Source organism: Pomacea canaliculata, linkage group LG1 (assembly GCF_003073045.1).
Source record: "Pomacea canaliculata isolate SZHN2017 linkage group LG1, ASM307304v1, whole genome shotgun sequence".
Lineage (NCBI taxonomy): Eukaryota > Metazoa > Mollusca > Gastropoda > Architaenioglossa > Ampullariidae > Pomacea > Pomacea canaliculata.
The window spans coordinates 21,769,185-21,782,523 of NC_037590.1; the positions used below are offsets into that span (position 1 = coordinate 21,769,185).

The 13,339-nt window shown below is 43.3% G+C and overlaps 1 protein-coding gene and 1 long non-coding RNA gene across 2 annotated transcripts; both read right to left on the reverse strand.

Annotated features, from left to right (window-relative positions):
- Nucleotides 1–371: 371 nt before the first annotated feature.
- LOC112560628 (toll-like receptor 4) lies at nt 372–5,494 on the reverse strand. The gene is given in 4 exon segments (XM_025232577.1): nt 372–2,785; nt 2,787–3,724; nt 3,765–4,163; nt 4,166–5,494. Coding segments are annotated over 4 exon segments (2,583 nt in total). The 5' UTR covers nt 4,323–5,494; the 3' UTR covers nt 372–1,696.
- Nucleotides 5,495–8,025: 2,531 nt separating this feature from the next.
- LOC112574789 lies at nt 8,026–11,260 on the reverse strand. Its single transcript, XR_003101489.1, has 2 exons — nt 10,746–11,260; nt 8,026–9,135 (listed from the first exon to the last, which is right to left on the reverse strand). It is a non-coding gene; the product is annotated as an uncharacterized LOC112574789 (long non-coding RNA).
- Between the last annotated feature and the right edge of the window lie 2,079 nt (nt 11,261–13,339).

The following is a 13,339-nucleotide window of genomic DNA, read 5'->3' on the forward strand; positions in this document are numbered from 1 at the left end:
TGTCTATTTCGTGAATAAAATAAAATAATTTTATGTGTCTGTGATAATTACAGCTATGTGATTCGAAACATTATGATTGCCATAAGCACAGTCTATCTGTTCATTGTGTTAAATGAATACTCCAGGTTCCTTATATCCGACTTATCGCAGTACACTGATAAGAAATAGTTCTTTATGATGAAGCTGACATATCACGAGCGACTGAAAACACCAAAATATTTCAATCCAGACATCCTGTTCATTGAGACGATCCTTCTGCAGAACGCTTGTTTAACATATTTCTTGCATATGGGGTGTGTGTGACTGAAAGAGAATGAGAGTGTGTATGTGTTAACGGTAACAACAAAATGAAAGCATAGTACATACCAAATGATTGCGCTGCATATGTTCTGTGATGGCAGATTGTTGTACAACGTGGGAGGTGTCATCCTGTGGTGTCTACACACGTAAATGACCAGCCACCGACCACTTGACAGTAGTACGTAATTTCTCCATATCAACGTTCACAATTTCCGATACACTCACTTGCTGCTCAAACTGTCACTCTACGGATCACACAAAAAAGGAAATGATTGTACCTTGGATGCCTTGAAATACAGGAAGACTTTCCACGTCCCTTCTAAACAATAGTTAATGTTTGCTTTCGTGCTTCCCGTTGTAGGCCTCAGGCGTGTCCACGCTTTGGCGCGGACTGTGAAACAAAGATCAGGGTGTTGGTAAAAGGATGGAGAGGGCGGGGTGGGTGGGTTAGTGGGGTGGGGGTGATGCAAGTCAGGTCCCAATACCCTGTGGGGGGAAAAAACGTCTGAGCAGCGCACTCCGTAGTAACACGCAGGAAGGATATTGTTAATGTGAGGATTCTGTAATTATCTCTTTATAGAAACCGTATGAGTGGCAAGTATTACATTGTCTAGATGATAGAGTATCGCGTCCGCTTCAGTGTATAAACAAAATCTTTGGTACTCCGTCAAATGTCTAGCAGCATCTGTGCCGGTCGCTTCTGTGCTTAGAATCTCGGGCAGTCGACGACATAATACAGTATAACAATCTTTCAGCAGCTGTAGGAAGATTCACATACACGCCCGCACACAACCTTGTCGATAGTGCGCTTGCTTTCGAAGAAGAATATCGCTGTCGCTGGTTCGAGACCTGCTCGGACTTGTTCTAGAGCACTCCATCTGCCCACCCAGCAGTTGCTTTGCAAGAATTTATACCTGATTTAGCAGGGGAAATAAAGAGGGCGGGACTGGGATAGGTTCCGCTTTCCGTGCTGTGCCCACAGGGTAAACGACTTTAACACTCACTACCCCTACGGCATCTAGACCACGGTTCACTTTATCTTCGCACTTGCGCGCGTGCTATCGACACTAAACTCTGTGCTTTTATCAGCGTAATGACACGAAAATCCTCAGCAACGACAACACAGTACATTATATAAAATCTATGTCAATCATTATCATTTCATACTAGGCTGTCACACTCAGTAACACTTGCAAGAGCAGTAAAAAGATTTAGAGGGACTCACTATACTAATGATAAATTCTGTTTATAACTTAACTGTTAGGAAACAAAAACTATTATCGCCGTAGGTTAAAAAATGCACAAAGCATCCGCAAGTAAAAATATTCTAGCATATTTTTCTTTATGCCGTTGTCAACAACAAAACTTTTTCTTTGTTGTCTCATCTTACTCCTCTTTAATTGTCTTTTAGAGCATTAACCAGCCTATTCCAGAAGTTAGGAACAAGCATCGGATACTCGTGAGGAAACTGGATGTAAGTAGAAGACTGAAGGTTGTACAGCACTTGGCGCGGCATCTGGTAGCTGGGGATGTCCTCGTACAGCAGGAACACAAGCACATCGCGCCCCGTGTGTACGGACTCCATGGTGGCCATCCGCATCTCGTACTGACACCAGTCCGACTGCAGCAGATGTCGCGTCAACACAACCAGCGTGTGGCGACTGTTCTGAACGGCAGCCACGATGTTGCAGGGGATGGGTCGGCCTGGCGTGAAGTCGCGGTGATGCACGATCAGCCGCAACCCCTTCCTTTCCTCCAGCTGCCGCATGAGCTCGCCATGCACGAACTCGTCGTCCTCTGAACAGTAGGAGACGAAGGCGTCGAACTCGAATGAGTTGTCGATTAAAGTTCGCTTCCTGGAGTGCGCCAGACGCGACGCATAGTACAAGTAGCGCAGCTTCCATCGAAAGCGGTAAAGAACAGCGGAAGCAAGCGCCAGAGTCAGGCAGAAGAAACATGTAAACGCTCCAATCAGCATGCCAACGAAATCTCCGCAAGTCTTTTGCAGTGTCTGAATTTCCTCTGTAATGTTGATCATTTTCTTGACGGTGCCATCGGCTGTCAGGCAGGAGTAATTATTCTCGTGTAAGAACATAAGAGCCGACTGCTGAATCCAGGTGAGAAAATCGATGTGCATGCACAGGCAGGCGATGGGATTGAACGTGAGGTTGAGGTAGACTGTGTCATTGGAATTGGCTGCTACCGAATCCAGGTGGTCCATAATAAATTTAGGAATAAAGTGAATGTTGTTAAAAGAAAGGTCCCATGAGACAATTCTTGTCATGTGACTGACAGTAATTTCAAAGACGAAAATATCGTTGTGCGACAAATTGAGCTCCCTTAAGTTTGCTAATCCCTTAAAAGCCGCAGCGGGGATGATATTGATTCTGTTTGACGACAAGTCCAGACTTTCCAGCTTTGATAAATTAGCGAACATTCTACCATGCTCGTCATTCATAAGCGGACCTCTCAGGTAGTTTACTGCTTAATCGTAAGGTCTTAAGCTCGGGAAAGGTATCAAAAAACTTGTAGTGGACTCTGTGTGCGAAGTTGTTAGAAAGATCAAGGCTTTCTAAGTGATTTAATCCTTTGAAAGGTCCTAACCACTCTGCCAAAAGGTTGCTGCTAAGATCTAGGCTCGTAAGTGTATTGTTCTCGTCAAACCAAATATTTACCAGGCTATAGTGCACCTGGTTCCAACGTGACACATATGATGTTAACTTAGGAGGGAGAAAGTATGTCAAACTGAGAGGAGTCAAAGGGTCTCTTTCTTCAAACCTAGAGTTGTCCATATCTAGGGGAAAAACTTGGAATTCCCCGCTGTCTGATCCGAGGGGTCGATGACATCCTCTTTCAGACTCACTGGCGTAGGGTGACGACTCACAAAGTTCTGGCTTGATGGAAAAGGCAGGAGAGCTAATGGGAGGATAGGGTGGTCGCAGGTGTCCGTCGTTTGTTACTGTTTTGAGGTTCGTCAGATGACCGAGTTCAAGTAAGTAGCTACCGAAGACTAACCTGTTTCCCGAGACGGAGACAAAGGACAGTGTGTCCGGCATGTTATCCAGGGCCCCGGGAGTAAATATTTCAATGCGATTGTTCTCGACGTGTATGCTTTGTAGTTTCGTGTTCTTGAAGTAGCGCGTGTGATTCGTGTCGATGACGACGCATATGGCATATGGGTGTGTGATCCAGTTGATATACAAGTGCTCCAAGGCGGAACCTTGCAGGCTGTAGAAAGCATCGCCCAGCGTGTTAAAGCCCAGGCGTGTGTTTTTGGAAAGGTCCAGAGTTCGCAAATTCCGGAGAGGTCTGAAAGCCTCACGGTCTACGTCGCTGATGTTACAGCTGGTCAAATTCATGGACCTTAGAGATGATGGCAGGTTAACAAAAGTAGAATTTTCCAATTTTGTATGGAGCAGTAGCCCTCAGGAAAGCCAAGGAGACTTAAGTTTCTGAGACTGTGCAATTCGCTGAAACCAGGTCCAAAATCTTTGTTCGTCAACCGTCCAGCACCAAGTAGGTCAAGTTCTTCAGAACGGACAGGGAGACGTCAGGATACTCTGCATCGGGATCGTCCGTTTTTGGAGCATTTCCGCCCAGCCGAAGATCTGACAGCGAGGTGGCCAATGGTGTAAACACGTCAGCAGGGTACGCCTCATGGCTGAGAGGAAGCGCATTCCAAGACAGATTCAAGCTGGTGAGGCTGCGGAGACCGACGAATGCCTGCACGTGCAGGCGCGAGATGTTGTTGTAGGACACGTCAAGCACACTCAGTAAGTGGAAGGGCGTGAAGGTGTGATTGGGCAAGTCGTGGATAGCGTTTCTGGACAGGTTGAGACTCGTCATGTTACCAGGCAGGTCATCGGGACGGAAGTGAGGCCTTTGCCGGAGCAGTCCACGCCACCGTCATGACAGGTACACAAGGACTGGCAGGCAGGTGTCACGACACTCATTCGAACCACCTGCACAGCCACCGTGTGGACGACCAGTAAGGCGGCGACGAGTGGAAGAAACCGAAACATTTTGCATCTGAAACACAGAGGAAGATTGCATGCAGCCCGATTATTAATCAGCTCCTAAGATTAACATTAACGAGCCTCCTTCTATGCTCTTAGCTGTCACAGTCACTGAATCGTATGTCTTGCTTTCCTAGCTTCTTCACACTTCGCGTGAATATTGCTTTAGCAGTTTTATGTGTTATTTCTGCTAGTTGTTCTCTTGCTTTGGTGCAAAGTTTCTTAGCCTCCTGAACTCACTCTGTTGTATTAAGTTTTTTTATGGCAATTTGAAATTCTTTTTAAGAGAAAAAAAATTGTTTAATTTAATATTTTGTCAGACATCATGTACAGTTTTGTTCTCATTCAAGAGGACACTTGAAGCAGTTTCTGTAGACCGATTAATTTGTGACAATGTAGACTGCAAACAATAATTTTTAACTGTAAGCAGTTGTGAGAAGAAATATTGCAATAAATAAAAGGATATTAAGTTTATCTATTTGTAAATATTAGCAACTTACTCTTGTAAATATTATACTGAAACTGCTCAAGTATGTGTTCATGATTATTTGAGATTAAGGTTTTACAAACAGGTTTGTATTTATGCTAGTTTGCTTGTCTGTATGTTTGTGTGTGAGAGAGAGAGAGAGTAGCACAATTTCAAGACCACAGATATTTTGGACATCAAATTCTAAAACCCTCAGATGGCTGTACCTCCAGTCGCTTAAGTATTCTTGTAGTTGCACGAGACGTTGTTCCAAAGGTTTAGTCATCATTTACATTAGGAAACTAGTCATGTTTCTCATCGTCGTTGCTGTCGTCCTATTTTCTTCATCATCATTGTCGTCATCATTAACATTGTTAGAGTACTCAGTCACCGCACAGAGAAAAAAACAAAAGTGAGATGTAGACAAACGGAAACAACTTCTCTACTCTGTTCTTTACAATTTTAGGCAGCAAAATGATCCCGATTATAGTTCTGTTTATGTTTTTATGAAAGTTTTATTTTCAAGTCATTTCAAACACTAGAGGAATGTCCGAAGACATTTTAGATATAATCTCAAAGGTAATATGGAAGGCGCTGAAGCAAGATCTCAGGCCAGTCTTACTGACCAGACATCTATAAGAAGGGAAATTCGTGTGTGTGCGTGCGTGCGTGTTCTTTCGTACGTACGTGTGTGTTTGTATTGTAAAAACAGTACTGATTTAAAATAGATACTTACTAAATAAACAAGACTTTATACGCACGAAAGTTGTACAAGGCTGGAATTGCCCTCCCGTTGTGTTTACACACTTTTGCAGAACTGTCACTACAGCCACCAAGTACTCGACAGTCACTTGTAACTGTTATCAGTCTTCACAGCTGTATGTTAATTTGCTTTCATTTCCGTGCACAAACCAAAAACAAGGTTTTGCCTTTGTCTTTAGATGAAGAGCCATCATACGACAGGGTTCATCATTGAGGTCAACTAGGAAAGAAACGAGTGTGGCTTAATTGTTTCCAAATTCGGGCGGGGAACAGAAACTTAACATGTCTCTTACAAAGTAAGTTTTAAACCACTTTCATGTTTCCTGCTGGGGTCCACTGGCGTCACAATGCGCGGGTGAGGTCCTTAAGGTTTGGGGCGGGGTTGTAAGGCGAACACACTATTGATACCTCGTGACTGCTCTTGGGAACTCTCCGCGCACTTAACAATAACAGACAGGAAGAATGTCGAAGAAAACAGTCTCTCCGGATAAACCTTTTGACTCGCATGCATTGTGTAATGTCCATTCGTGAGGGTCTGAAAGTCAGTGTTTCCTTGTATAAGCTTTCTTTCTTGCTCAGGATTTCTATCAATTAAAAATTAAATAAGGTCAAATCGCGATTATATTCAATTCTTATGACCAATACATATAAATGAACATTCTGATTGCATTCAAGAGATAGACGTTAGTCTGAAAATAAGCCTTTATGTCATTTTCTGTTGGTTCGGTGCAATGCCTTCAACGCACTATCAGTCCTTTAATGCATGTTTCGCGTTCAGGTTTTACTGTCTTGTCTTTTCTGGTGATATCTCTTTGTCCGTTCTGATTGCTGACATGCGTTGTGTGTGTTTTTATGTGCATTTTGTGTCTGTCTCTCGTTCCAGGTCCCTATCCTGATTCTTGCCTTGGTCGTCAAAAGATGAGTCGGCGAGCTGATTTCCCTAAGTCTTTCACCATCATGTGTCATAAGCTCTTCTAGAAAGGAGGCTTTCCTCTTCCCTCTTCTAGAAAGGAATCTTGTTGTGGTACTGTTGAGGCATTGTAACAGTTTTTTTTACATGAGTGGGTTGTTAGCCCAAAGCAAAACCCCCAACCTGGAGAGCCAGGGTGCATTATTTTAGTCTGGCTTCCCCCGTGACAGACCTGTTGGGCTTGGTTAGACCTGCCAGGAGCACAAGGCTCTAGCAAACATAGCTCTGTGGATCGACAAGGTGGGCAAGCCACCACACCACTACAAGGTAAGGTGCACCAACTGGTGGTGATACGTAGCGTTAAATTCCCTTTATTCGTATATTTCATTTTTTTTACTGCTGCATTTCAATGCAGAACGCATTCATTATTAATTTTATAAATATTTTTCAAATGTAAACATGGTGATATCTTTTTGACTACAAAAGAATAATAATTAAGGCTTTCAAATATATACAATTATGCAACAGAGTGAATATAGAGAGATTCAAACGAAGCAAAAACACTGTCTGAATGATTCTTAAATATTAACAATGTCATTTGTATACAAATACAATTGTAAAGATCACCGAAACTGAATGCGAAGTATCGGGAGACAAATCAACGGATAATATATCAGGTCCTTTTATACTGAATACTTTAATCTTGGATGCTTACTCTTCTGCAAATATGCGATCCTAGGAATTAAAGCATACGCCAACCTCCATGCAATAAAGCCCACAAAGCACAATGGGTGCAATTTGCTGAAGCTTTGATCCAGTTTGCCGCCAACAAATGGGGGAAAGTGTCCATGATGGTCTTGGTGGTTGTGGTGCAACTAACCCAGCCCTTATAAAGATGTTGATTTTCGCGGAGATACTTTTGCAACGCATCTCGTATCATTTCACGTTAGTGGCCCCTGCTGTCTATGCACTTGATCGATCTTGTAATTAACTGGTGTAATCGTCAATTAATTTTAGTATTTTTCACCTTCCTTTCTTTGCCTTTGTCTTCCTGTACGTAGACTTGTGTCTGCATGTGTGTGTGCGTGTGTGCAATAGCGTGTCCGTAGTTCACTTCTGTTGTGTGAATGCGTCGCATGGTCTTCTGGTGGGTTCAGGTTCCCCATTCGGACAGCTATGTAAACAGCTAACAAAATGTGTGACCTCACAAAATGAATGTATGGTGTGGTAATTATATTGACTATGTTGCAGAAGCGTTGTCAGCTACTGAATGTGGCAGGACTTCCTGGTGACAGCCACTCGCGTGCATCTGGCGCAGTCCAACAACATTTCCAACGCATCTTGGTGAGGACCGAGTGTCCTCCTACAAAAGATGATCCGTGTGAAACTTCCGCTCCCACTAGCTGAGAGTTCAGTCAAGTCGAGGCAGCAGCTGACTGTCCTGGTGAGAAGTAGGAAAACGTTGGGAAGCAGAGCAGTACGGCATAGTTAATACTCCTTCAGCAACACAAACACACGCGCGCATATTTTCATCTTTTTGTGTCTACGTAAAAACTCAGCCAAAGATTTAGTTTCGATGGAATAAATTTTAATGAAAAAATAAATATTGAAGTTTATATATTTATTTCGAGTTCTAGACTCTATCTCTCTCTCTCTCTCACGCACACACACACGCCTGCTTGCTTACGCACTTGCATTCGAATTGAGTGAGCTGTGTATACAAGAAGTTAATTTTGTAGTGACTACCCTCCTTAACTCTAGTGCCATTTTAGGTTGTAGTAACACTCCACGCAAGACTGTATGCGTTGTAGACATGACCGTGTTCCGCCTTTTTTCAGTAGCATCATTACAACTTCCACAATGTCTTTACGGCATGCTACAGAATGTCAAGAGAAAGAGAGACAAAAAAGTGGAGTCCGACATTACTCTAAAAATACAAGCACCCCGAGATCGCGATGGAAGAACAACTTGAACAGATGTTGCACCAGACTTCGTCAGAACTTTGATGTCCTGGATTCTCAGAACAAGAAGCGTTCGTGGCGCAAAGCTGGAAGCAGAATCAGCGCAGACTTTCAATCGTCCGGAGTGCTTTAAAGCTAACAGTGAGCTATACTAAACCGTTCACTGTTCATTTTAACTGAGCAGTTTACCGAGTTTCAGGTGCAGGTCTGAAGGCTGCGATACGCGCCTCTGAATCAGAATCAGAATGCCGCCTCACGAACTGAGCAGGGGCGGATAATCTGTCGATTGTCAGGCAGGCCGTTCTGACGATTTCCACGCAGGTCAAGCGTCTGCCAGTCTTGAATGATCTGCTGAAGCTGTCCAGAGTCCCAGGAGGTAAGTCGTTGGATTTCGCTTGTTTCGTTGGTTGCGGGTGTAAGGTGTCTTCATCTTCATTAACTGCCTGAGATAATTCGTCGTCGTTCTGCAGACTCTTCTGAAACACATTTTCTTCCTTAATTTGAAGAGAATATAGAACAGAAGTTGAGAACAAGGAGGAGGATTCTTGTGAGATGTTAGCGGAGGTTGTACAAAACCTCTTCCATGATCCCGCGTTGGATTGACTGGCAGTGAACACAGCAGATTGTAAGGCAGTGGAGGCTGTGTTGAGAAAGACCACAATCACAACTGCGACGTACGTCTTCTGACACGCTGTCAACATCATCCTCGTCGGTTCTGATCTGCAAAAAAGTATCAGGGAGACGCTGATTAACCCATTGCATCCTGTCACCGGACTGACATTTTCATAAGAAGATATACTACATACGCTGGAATTTACTTAGCGAAACTGATAAACTCAAGATGATTCCATTGTACATTGTTAGTTTTTTACATCACTCACTGAATTGAGAATGAAAACATCTATTTTAGATTAGGGGAAGCAGATAGCTGAGTGGTTAGAGTGCTGGCGTCGGAACTGAGAGCACGCTGGTTCAATGCCCGATCCGCGCAGCAAACTTCCCCCAGTCAACCCAGTTGGGGAAGGTAAAGCAGCGAGGGAGAAGAGATGGTCACCGCCCCCACATAAAACTGGCGCCGAGAAAAGGGAGGTCTCTAAAGACCTCACCCTACCCAACCCCCAACGACCTGAAAAGGATAGGGATGTAACCTTTTGATTACATGTGTCTTGGTATAGTGTTATTCTTTTTCAATCAATAGTTATTGACCACTACCGTCAAATGTCCTAATAGACAAACATGTCTACGCTAAGCTGTGTAAGCTGCAAGAAGTTAACAGATGCAAGACAGAAAAAAACTCAGCAATCAAACTGTGATTAGCAAAACCCAGAGAAATCAAAGTCTGACACCATCAACTTGCACAAAAAGGCTGGAATATTTGGTTTTCCTCCAACAATTCGGTGTTAACATTATAAACTGGCGATAAACATTGTGACTGAAATATTGCTTTCAGGATGGAATTTAGCAAGTGGGTGTAAGCAGTGGCGGACTGGGCAGTCGGGTATTGGGGCAATGCCCGGTGGGCCAGTGGGCCTATTTTGTTCTATAGAATAATATTATAAGCCTATTTTAGTGAGAAGGGCCGCTCTGTAAATAATGCCCGGGTCGCTTTAAAGCTCCAGTCCGCCCTGGGTGTAAGATATCTATACTGAACCGCATCTTCAAGTGGCTTTGGCATGACATTTATGTTTTCTAATGCAAATTACGAAGATCTCTATTCTTTCAATTTTTTCTACTCATTTCCTACATCTATTCCACTTTTCCACTCTCTTTTTTTAAAGTATAAATCCGCGGTTCTCAAACGGTGGGGCGCGCTCCCTTGGGGGGGGGGGGGCGCAAAGGTGGTCATTTTTAAAAAGTTTCTTATACCGGTATGAAGGAAATTAGCTTACATTGCTGGCGCGCGGACGTACCTTTGTTCGTCAGGGGGGGGCGTGACAAGTAAAAGGTTGAGAACCCTGGTATAAAATATTCGGTGTAATTCCTTTTGACACTGTCTGCCCATACATCTAGCCAAAATTATAATCCCGACACATATTTTTAAAAGAATTGATGCAAAAAGTATTCGCTGACTGATGTTTTACCAAAGAAAAATTATTGTGCCTGAGTCTTTCAATATATTTTAATTTGTATACATGCATGTTTCAAGCACTGTAACCACATGTAGCCAATATATTTATTCGTACACAGCAGAGGACCTGATGTCAACAACGCAACTTAAATGAAAATGTAATAATAATAGACTGTGAAACCAATATTCCGTCCTTTACAAAGCAGAAATCAAAAGACGCTTAGAAAGGGAAATGGGAGAGACAAAGAATGGAACACTGTACCTTTAAGCTTGTAGAAGGCTGAACAAGGTGCGTTTTTTAGTCAGCCGAAGAGATGGCGACTCAGAAAACAGCGCTGGCGATGTAGCACCACATCCACAATGGGACTGCCACTGAACTCGTCTTGCCTCGATGCCGGGGCAACCTCCAGGTGCGAAATGAATCATTTCCCGTCAAAGCGCCGACTTTTTTCCACACATGATAAGGAAAGAGGAAAGTTGCTTTAAACTTCAAACTTTTCCTGATACGCTGCCCGTAGCGGATGCTGCACGAGCGGCAGGTGGCTGAAGGCCAAAGTCGCACACCGTCTCCACACAACAAAAGAGTGACACCTGTACATTTTTTTTAAGCGAAACCGAAATCGAAACTACAGCCAAACAAACCGACAAGGGGCTATGCATAAAAAGGAAATATCTTGAAGACCCACCACCACCACTCTGCCCCCTCAGCCCACGGGTGTGAGAAACGCAAGACATGATGACTTGCATGTGGAGACGATGTTGTGTTTACTAACAGGCTAATAGAGTAGACTTTATTTTTGAAAGGACAGTCGCTGACGTCGTAAACACCACGCTGTTGGCAAGTTTGAAATTTGATTTTTTTAACAGATTTGGCGGGAATGCTACTGGGTCGTCGACGCAGCTGACAGGAAGGTAGAGGTGTGGCGTTCCTCACCTACGTCACTAGCCATTGAAGCATGTCAGCATTTCCTGGTACCGCTTTACTGCTCACGTGGAAAACAACAGTACACACAGCTGGAAGACCTGTGGGAAGATTCGCGCGCGCAGGAAAGATAAACTAGCGCGAGTGGGAAAAGCAGGTCAGAGTGCATTCTGCTGACCTAATTAAAGGTCATGTCAACTGAAGGGATGGGAGCAGACCACCGCCTCCTTATTGCAAGCGAGACCTTGACGACTTGCAAAACTGTTAAGTGGCAAAGGTTTGGGTGCTTACATGAGCACATAGTTTGGTGTCAGTTTCCGACTACAATTCTCTGGAAGAATGTGAACCTTTCAACCGACCGTGTCGAGGTTGTAAATATGTCCGTGAAGGCCGCAGTGTGACACAGCAGAAAGCTAGGATGTTTGCTTGGAAGTTTTTTTAGTAAGAAAATGACACTCGGGTTGTATTGCTTACAGAACAACAACCAGTTTATTCAGGTAGAATGAAGTAGTGGAAATAAGCAGAGCAGAACGGATCGACACACTACAGTTATAAATGGTTAAAAGGAGACACTTTTATGAACAAGTCGCACCAAGTACTTATGAATGAAGTATTAATGATATAGCTATAAAATAGGCGAATACGGTTGACACGTGTTCTTTTTAAAATGTCTCTATAAGCAGTAGTATCAGTGAATTTTGCGGCCATTGAGTGGACAATTGAAACTGCTTTTTGATGGACACAAATTTCCACTTAGGTTTATTATCAGAAACTTCAGTACTTCAAAAGTTTCCTGAAACCAAACACACCGCTTCTAAGTTGTAACTGAAGCTTGTAATCAAATCATCTTAGGGATTTTGTAATCGGAAAACCACTTTTAGAAGTCGTTTCGTATTTCTTTTGCTCAGATCTGAACCTCTGTTGGGTGCAGGGTGAGCGTGCAGCTTAAGGGCAGAGTGTTGGAAGAGCAGAGAAAGAAATGACTGGGGATTTCAGTCTCATGATAAAATATACTTCAGCAATACAATAGACAAGAGGGTGCTGAAAGGTTAGCCTACGCAATAAGAGTCAAAAAGCAACTATAGGGGGTGCACTATCTGGTGTTATCACAGGAACACAGAGAAGTGGGTCAAGAAAGCAACTTTGAGGTGGTGTGGTCGATGCGCGAAGGGGACAAGTACGTGACTGTGTAAGAACGGATGCACTCTGATTCCCGTCCTATCTATTTGTTCTTTCCTAATCATGATGAACCACTCAGTAACAGCACGACTTGTATCACGTCCTTGCTTACATGTTGTCTTCCTTCGCTTCTCTCAACGTCCTTGAAATGTTAGGCCTCAGTAAAGGAATATTTTACGGAACACACGACCACATCTGTATTCTTTTACGATATTGCATGTGTCTATACATATTCATATGCTGTTTAAAATACATAGTTAAAGTCTTAGTGTAAGTTTAACTCAAGCTAAACTTTAGGGGTATTTTTGACACGCATGTTTTCCAGTATATATATATATATCTATACACTCACATAAAGAATAAATGAACAAAGAAGAACAAAGTTGTTATCCTCGCTCGTATCTGTATTAAAGTGTAGGTGCTAAGGATTTGGTTTTGAAGAAAGCACAACACCGCAATGTTCATAGGAAGTGTATGGAGCTGAGCATACAGCAAGGTATTTGTCCGAGGTTTTGAGAGGTTCTTCACAGTTCTGCATGAAACAGATATGGACAGATGCTCTTCGTCTGACCACCTGAAGCCATCAGTTCAGTATTGATGTCAAATGTTTGGAGAGAAGGGGATTGGAAAATAAAACAGCTGTTTCCCCTTTTCAAGCGATTCTTGTAGCAATCATTCTCTCGGCCTGCTGCCACAGTCAACCATCATCGCCATCATTTGTAAAGCTGCTCGTCAGCCTGTTCCCCGTTGGTACC